The following is an 8,068-nucleotide window of genomic DNA, read 5'->3' as shown; positions in this document are numbered from 1 at the left end:
CTGGTTTGGGGATCAAGGTAATGGTGGCCTCATAAAATGAGTTTGGATGTTTTCCTTCCATTCCTATTTTTTGGAACAGTTTCAGAAGAATAGGTATTAATTCTTCTTTAAATCTCTGATAGAATTCCCCTGGGAAGCCATCTGGCCCTGCGCTTTTGTTTCTTGGGAGATTTTTGATGACTGCTTCAATTTCCTTAGTGGTTATAGGTCTGCTCAGGTTTTCTATTTCTTCCTGGTTCAGTATTAGTAGTTGATACATCTCTAGGAATGCACCCATTTCTTCCAGGTTATCTAATTTGCTGGCATAGAGTTGCTCATAATATGTTCTTATAATTGTATTTCTTTGGTGTTGGTTGTGATCTCTCCTCTTTCATTCATGATTTTGTTGATTTGGGTCATTTCTCTTTTCTTTTTGATCAGTCTGGCCAGGGGTTTATCAATCTTGTTAATTCTTTCAAAGAACCAGCTCCTAGTTTCGTTGATCTGTTCTACTGTTCTTTTGGTTTCTATTTCATTGATTTCTGCTCTGATCTTTATTATTTCTCTTCTCCTGCTGGGTTTAGGCTTTATTTGCTGTTCTTTCTCCAGCTCCTTTAGGTGTAGGGTTAGGTTGTGTATTTGAGACCTTTTTTGTTTCTTGAGAAAGGCTTGTATTGCTATATACTTTCCTCTCAGGACTGCCTTTGCTGTATCCCAAAGATTTTGAACAGTTGTGTTTTCATTTTCATTGGTTTCCATGAATTTTTAAAATTCTTCTTTAATTTCCTGGTTGACCCATTCATTCTTCAGTAGGATGCTCTTTAGCCTCCATGTATTTGAGTTCTTTCTGACTTTCCTCTTGTGATTGAGTTCTAGTTTCAAAGCACTGTGGTCTGAAAATATGCAAGGAATAATCCCAATCTTTTGGTATCGGTTGAGACCTGATTTGTGACCTAGGATGTGATCAATTCTGGAGAATGTTCCATGGGCACTAGAGAAGAATGTGTATTCTGTTGCTTTGGGATGGAATGTTCTGAATATGTCTGTGAAGTCCATTTGGTCCAGTGTGTCCTTTAAAGTCTTTATTTCCTTGTTGATCTTTTGCTTAGATGATCTGTCCATTTCAGTCCGGGGGGTGTTAAAGTCCCCCACTATTATTGTATTGTTGTCAATGTGTTTCTTTGCTTTTGTTATTAATTGCCTTATAAAAGTGGCTGCTCCCATGTTAGGGGCATAGATATTTACAATTGTTAGATCTTTTTGTTGGATAGACCCTTTAAGTAGGATATAGTGTCCTTCTTCATCTCTTATTACAGTCTTTGTTTTAAAATCTAATTTGTCTGATATAAGAATTGCCACCCCAGCTTTCTTTTGGTGTCCATTAGCATGGTAAATGGTTTTCCACCCCCTCACTTTCAATCTGGGGGTGTCTTTGGGTCTAAAATGAGTCTCTTGCAGACAGCATATTGATGGGTCTTGTTTTTTAATCCCATCTGGTAGCCTGTGTCTTTTGATTGGGGCATTGAGCCCATTTACATTCAGGGTAACTATTGAAAGATATGAATTTAGTGCCATTGTATTGCTTGTAAGGTGACTGTGACTGTATATTGTCTGTGTTCCTTTCTGATCTATGCTGCTTTTAGGCTCCCTCTTTGTTTAGAGGACCCCTTTCAATATTTCTTGGAGGGCTGGTTTTGTGTTTGCAAATTCCTTTAGTTTTTGTTTGTCCTGGAAGATTTTTACCTCTCCTTCTATTTTCAATGACAGCCTAGCTGGATATAGTATTCTTGGCTGCATATTTTTCTCGTTTAGTGCTCTAAAGATATCATGCCAGTCCTTTCTGGCCTGCCAGGTCTCTGTGGATAGGTCTGTTGCCAATCTAATATTTCTACCATTGTAGGTTACAGATCTCTTCTCCGGAGCTGCTTTCAGGATTTTCTCTTTGTCTCTGAGACTCGTAAGTTTTACTATTAGATGTTGGGGGGTTGACCTATTATTATTGATTTTGAGAGGGGTTCTCTGTGCCTCCTGGATTTTGATGCCTCTTTCCTTCCCCACATTAGGGAAGTTCTCTGCTGTAATTTGCTCCAATATTCCTTCTGCCCCTCTCTCTCTTTCTTCTTCTGGGATCCCATTATTCTAATGTTGTTTTGTCTTATCGTATCGCTTATCTCTCGAATTCTGCCCTTGTGATCCTGTAGTTGTTTATCTCTCTTTTTCTCAGCCTCTTTATTTTCCATCATTTGGTCTTCTATATCGCTGATTCTCTCTTCTGCCTCATTTATCTTAGCAGTTAGTGCCCCCATTTTTGATTGCACCTCATTAATAGCCTTTTTGATTTTGACTTGGTTAGATTTTAGTTCTTTTATTTCTCCGGAAAGGGTTTCTCTTAATAACTTCCACGCTTTTTTCAAGCCAGCTAGTATTTTTAAAGTCATGATTCTGAACTCTAAGTCTGACATCATACTAATGTCAGTATTGAGTAGGTCCCTGGCAGACGGTACTACCTCTTGTTCTTTTTGCTGAGGTGATTTTTTTCGTCTTGTCATTTTGTCCAGAGGAGAATAGATAAATGAGAGAACAAAATGCTAACAGGTTAACAACGTCCCCAGCAAATATACTCTATACAAATCAGAAAAGACCTGAAGCCAGGGGAAAAGAAAGAGAAAGAAAGAAAAAAGAAAGAGAAAAGAAAGAAAAAGAAAAAGATAAAAACAAACAAAACCAGAACAAAACAAAAAAAACCAGAATATGATCAAATATGATCAGCTAGTGCATAGATCAGTGCCACACACTAGATTTTGGGTGTATTTTGGTCTGTTAGAAGAAAGTGCCTCCTAAAATATTAAAGGAAGAAAGACTTATATATGTACAAAATAAGGGTTGATACAATGAAGGGATGGAAGATGACTGTAAAGATGAAACTTATAAAAGGTTTTATAAACGGAATTGATAAGAAGTTGTTTGAAAGAAAGAAGATTTAAAAAAAAGAAAAAAGAAAAAAAATGAGAGAGACTGTGATCAGGCAGGAGACTAGAACAAAGCCATACACTAGTGATTTAGGGTATATTTTGATCTGTTAGAAGAAACTGTATATCAAAATTTTAAAGAGAGAAGAACTGATATATATATATATATGCCAAAAATAAGGGTAACTACTATGAAGGGATAACATATGACTCTAAAAATGAAAAATAAAAAATGTTTTTTTAAAAAAGAGATTGATAAGATGTTGGTTGGAAAAGGGAAAAAGAAAAATTCAAAAAAAAAAAACAGTTAAAAAATTAACTTTGAAAAACTAATGAATCATGGTAAAAAAAGCCATGAATTCTATGTGCAGTATTCCCCTAGCACTGGAGTTCTCCTGTTCTCCTTGATCGGTAAACTTGGTCTTGGCTTGCTGGCTGTTCTTGCTGATCTTCTGGGGGAGGGGCCTGTTGCCGTGGTTCCCAAATGTCTTTGACGGAGGCAGAATTGCCCTGCCCTTGTCGGTCCGGGCTAAGCAAGCTGCTTGGGTTTGCTCTCAGGAGCTTTTGTTCCCTGCAAGCTCTCGGCACAGCTTTGGAGGACCAGGGTGAAAATCGTGGCCTGCCACTCTCTGCCTGGAGGAGCTGAGAATTCGGGGCCCCGCTCCTCAGTGCGCCCCCAGAGAAAAGCAGTCAATCACTCCCGTCTCCCCGGTCTCCGGCCGCACTCCGCGCTCACCCGGCCTGTGACCGAGCGTTTCTATCTCTGGCACCCGACCCTGTGTGGAGTCTCCAAACCCAGCAGATCCCTGTGGTGCGCTCCCGTGTCGCTTCTCCTGGGGGAGGGAGGGGAGTCTCCCTGCTCTGCTGCTTGTTGGGTCCCTGCTGGAGGCGCAGTGGCCCGAGTGGGCCGGGGATCACAGTTTATGGCAACCCCGAGCTGCAAGCCCGCGCCTCGGCTCTGTCTCTGCGGCCGGCTTCCCTGCTCCAATACCCGGGAGCTCTGCTGCACTCAGGCACCCCCAGTCTTTCTTTGACCCCGAGGGTCCTGAGTCCACACTGTACTGCGAGGTTTCCACCTCCCACTTAGCCACTGGAGTGACATCCCTCAGCGGAGCCGACTTCTAAAAGTTCCGATTTTGTGCTCCGTGGCTCTATCACTTGCCGGTAGTGGCGGACGGAGGCCCCCTCCCCCGCCGTCTATCCTCCCGAATATCGCCTCGGATTCACTTCTCCGCACGTCCTACCTTCTAGTAAGTGGTCGTTTCTCTGTTCAGAGAGTTGTTGCTACTCTCTTCGATCTCCTGTTGAGTTCGTAGGTGTTCAGAATGGTTTGATCCCTATTCAGCTGAATTTCTGAGACCAGACGACATCCAGGTCCCCTACTCCTCTGCCATCTTGCTCCGCCCCCCTGACTTTTGTGTTTTTTAACCAGTAGTTTAAGTGAAACTAAATGGTAGTGATATGGTGTGGGGCATCTGTTTTAGACACAACTTAACAATGGCTTAAACAAAATTATTTCTCTTTCATTTAGTCTGGAGATGTGCTGATACAGGGTATTTAGTGTGGCTTTTCCATCCTGACATCCAACACACAGCTTCATCTCTGATTTGAAAGATGGAAGCTGCAACCTGTTATTATGGCACAGAGGAGACACAGAGACGTACAACTCCAAGGGCACAATCCAGAGGTTGCATACATAATTTCTGTTCACATTCCATTATGCAGAATGTAGACACATGGTCTAGCTGCAGCAGAGGTGGAGTCAAACAGGCTTTATTCTTGGTGGCCACGTGTCTAGATTTCCCTGGACTTGTGCATCTTGTATATGAAAAAACAATGGTCTAGGGGCAGTAATTAACCATCTTTGCCAGAGATATTCCTGGAAATAACTAAGCTATGACAAACTATATTAAAATTAATTCCCTATACATTCCAATATAATGATGGGCTTAGACATATTTCAGGTAACACTGTTTTTGTCCTATACTAAATAAGCTTTGTGTTATTAATACTCATTTTGAGTTCATCAATCTATTTTTTAAGATTTTCTTTCTCCTTCCTTGTCAAGGTATAAGCTGTCAGTGCTTATTATTGTAACTGTGTTTATTTTCCTTTATAAAATTTTCCTTTATTGTTGTCATCAAGTTTCTAAAAAGAAGAACTTTATCTATGTATAACATATAACATACTTTTATTTAAGTATAACATACATGCAGAAAAATTCACAAGTCATAATTGCACAACATGATGAAAATAGTGAGAAAACAGTGATACATATAAACACTATTCAGATTAAGAAGTGGAGTATTATTCGTATTCTAGAAGCAGTTTTGTGCAGCCTCCACATACTACTCCCCTTCTCCTCCCAGAGATAACTATTCTGATCTTTAACATAATGGCTTAATTTTGTATGTTTTTGAATGTTATATAAATGGAATCATACAACATATATTCCTTTTTGTCTGGCATCTTTTGCTCAATATTATGCTTATGAGATTCACTGATGTTAATTCATGTGGCAGGTAGTTCATCCATTTTCATTGCTTATAGGTTTGTATTAATGTAACATAATTTATTTATCCATTATATTGCTAATGAATAATTGGATTGCTTCTTAGCTTTTGGCTATTACAAATGCAGTTGTTATAATCATTATTGTGTTTGTTTTTTTTTGGTATACATATGTATATATTTGTTAGGCATATGTAATTCCTGGGAATGGAATTGTTAGATTATAAAGTAATGGGATATTTGTATGTCCTTTTTTTTTTTTTTTGCCTTATTGCACTCAGATTTCTAGTGTAATGTTGAATAGAAGTTGTCATAAGGAAAATTCTTGTCTTTATCTGGATCTCTAGGAGGAAACTTCCATAACTTCACCATTAAGTATGACAATTTATTTTAGGATTGTTGTACATGACACTTGTCAGATTAAGAAAATTCTTCCTAGTCCTAATTTTCTAAGGTTCTCTCTTCATAGGTGGGTTCTGAATTTTATCAAATGCTTTTTCTATATTTTTGAAATGGCTGTATAATTTTTCTCTGTATTCGGTTAAAATAAGTTTACCTGATTAATTTTCAAAACTCAAACCAACCTTGCATTCCTGAAATAAACCCACTTTGTGATATATTATCCCCAAATACCTCATATATCAAAGAAGGTATCACATTGGAAATTAGAGTATATTTTGGACTGAATGGTAATGAAACTGATATATATCAGATTATAAACATGACATTCTTATACTATTCTTTTATTGTCTATCCTAGATTATAAAACATGCATCCTTGATTTACTAAAGACTAATATAAACTGTAACTTTTACAACTTACTGGATAAAACATGTAATTTAGAACACTTTAACTCCATTTACTCCCCTCCCAACTTATGTGTTATTGCTGTTGTTATGGGTTAAATTGTGTCCCCTAAAAAGACATGTTGAAATCCTAACCCCCTGAACCTGTGCATGTGACCTTATTTAGAAATGGGGTCCTTGCAAATGTAATTAAGATGAGGTCATACTAGATTAGTGTCCTTATAATGATTAGTGTCCTTATAAGAAGAGGGAAATACAAACATAGACACATAGGAGAGAAAGCCATTAAAAAATGGAGGCAGGTTTGGACTGATGTATCCAGAAGCCAAGGAACACCAAGGTTTGCCAGCTAAGAGGGAAGTAAGGATAATCCTTTAGAGCTTTCAGACAGTATAGCTTTTACCAACACCTTGATTTCAGACTTCTGGTCTCTAGAATTGTGAGAGAATACATTTCTGTTGTTTTAAGCCACCAAGTTTGTGGTACTTTGTTACAGTAGCCCTGGGAAACTAACACAGTTGTCATGTATTTAAATTCTATATAAATTTTAATCTCTATGAGAAAATATTGGCATTGTTTGTATAGTGAATATACATTTATGTTTATCCATGTTTGACTCTTTCCATTTTTCTTCATTTCTTCCTAAATCTCTGTACATCCCTTCTAGGATTGTTTTCTTTCTTCTTGGAGTCCTTCTATCAGTATTTCCTTACTGTGGGTTTGCTGTCCTTGAATTCTCTTAGTTTTGTTTGCCTGAAAATGCCTTTATTTTACCTTCATTTTCTGAAGTATATTTTTGCTAGGCATAGAATTCTAGGTTAGTAGTTCTTTTAGCATCTAGCACATTGAAGATATATCATCCATCATCTTCCGACTTCTGTTATTTGGTTTTGTGAAGTTTTACTATAATATAGACTGGTGTTGTTCTCTTTGGCTTTGTGTTGCTTGGGATTTACTTTTCTTGATTCTGTGACTTGGTGTCTTTCATCAGTTTTTGACAATTTTTGTCATTATTTCTTTACATATTACTTCTGCCCAAATTTTTCTCTTCTTTTCCTTGTGGAACACAAATTATAATTTTATTAGACCTACTTATTCTTAATCTCTTTTTATAACCTGCTTAAAAACCTTCAGTATCTCCTTTTCCATCTGTCCTTCAGCAAACATGTATTAAACGACTATTATGGGTCATGCACTGAGTTTAGTGCAGGAGACAAAAAGGTGAGCAGTATAAAAGCTATTTCCATCCCTTCAGAGCTTATAGTCCAGGGATAAAGAAAATTTATAATAGAGTGCAGTAAGTGCTATGTATGATAGGGGAAGGCATATCAGGAACATAAAACGCATTTGGTGGGGGCCAGAAGATGGACTCTTTGGAGGTAGGGACACATAAGTGGAAATGTTAAGAATGAATAAGATTTATCCATGTGAAGAGATGGGTGACAGAATTTGTGAAGGGCCAGAGGTAGTTATAGCATGCTGGAGGAACTAAAAGAACTTCAAGATGGTTGAGGCATAGAACACAAGATTCATGTTTGATGAGATAGGTTGGGCCAGGCTACAAGATACATAAACAATTTCATGGGTTTGAGCTTCATCATGAGTACAATGGGAGAAAAAAATGAAAATATTTAAGCCAGGAAAGTGAAGAGGTTAAGATAAATAAACAAGATTTTGTGATTGATTATAGGTGGGAGTTGAGATAGGGAAAGGAGTAGAGAAAGATTCTCAGGTCCTAGGATTTCTGAATTGCATTTGCTAAGATATAGGGCAAAGGAGGAATGACAAACGTTGAGGGAGAGA

At 38.0% G+C, this 8,068-nt stretch overlaps 1 protein-coding gene across 26 annotated transcripts in view; it reads right to left on the bottom strand.

Annotated features, from left to right (window-relative positions):
- Positions 1 to 8,068, bottom strand: part of LMNTD1 (lamin tail domain containing 1) — a 490,983-nt gene that overhangs the window by 45,517 nt on the left and 437,398 nt on the right. For 21 of the 26 annotated variants that reach the window (XM_073877814.1, XM_073877809.1, XM_073877810.1 and 18 more), the window contains one exon: positions 5,167 to 7,321. The exons of the other annotated variants lie outside the window; for them this stretch is intronic. In XM_073877814.1, coding sequence (XP_073733915.1) covers positions 7,253 to 7,321 — 69 coding nt within the window. In that variant the 3' untranslated portion in view covers positions 5,167 to 7,252. Of the gene's footprint in view, positions 1 to 5,166; positions 7,322 to 8,068 lie in introns of those variants that run through there. 26 annotated transcript variants of the gene reach the window in all.

The sequence above is a fragment of the Callorhinus ursinus genome, unplaced genomic scaffold (genome assembly GCF_003265705.2).
Source record: "Callorhinus ursinus isolate GAN/ISIS: 27379988/994484 unplaced genomic scaffold, GSC_fseal_2.0 scaffold27, whole genome shotgun sequence".
NCBI classification, from domain to species: Eukaryota; Metazoa; Chordata; class Mammalia; order Carnivora; family Otariidae; genus Callorhinus; species Callorhinus ursinus.
Note: the sequence above shows the minus strand (reverse complement) of the source record. Positions and strands in the feature narration are given on the sequence as shown.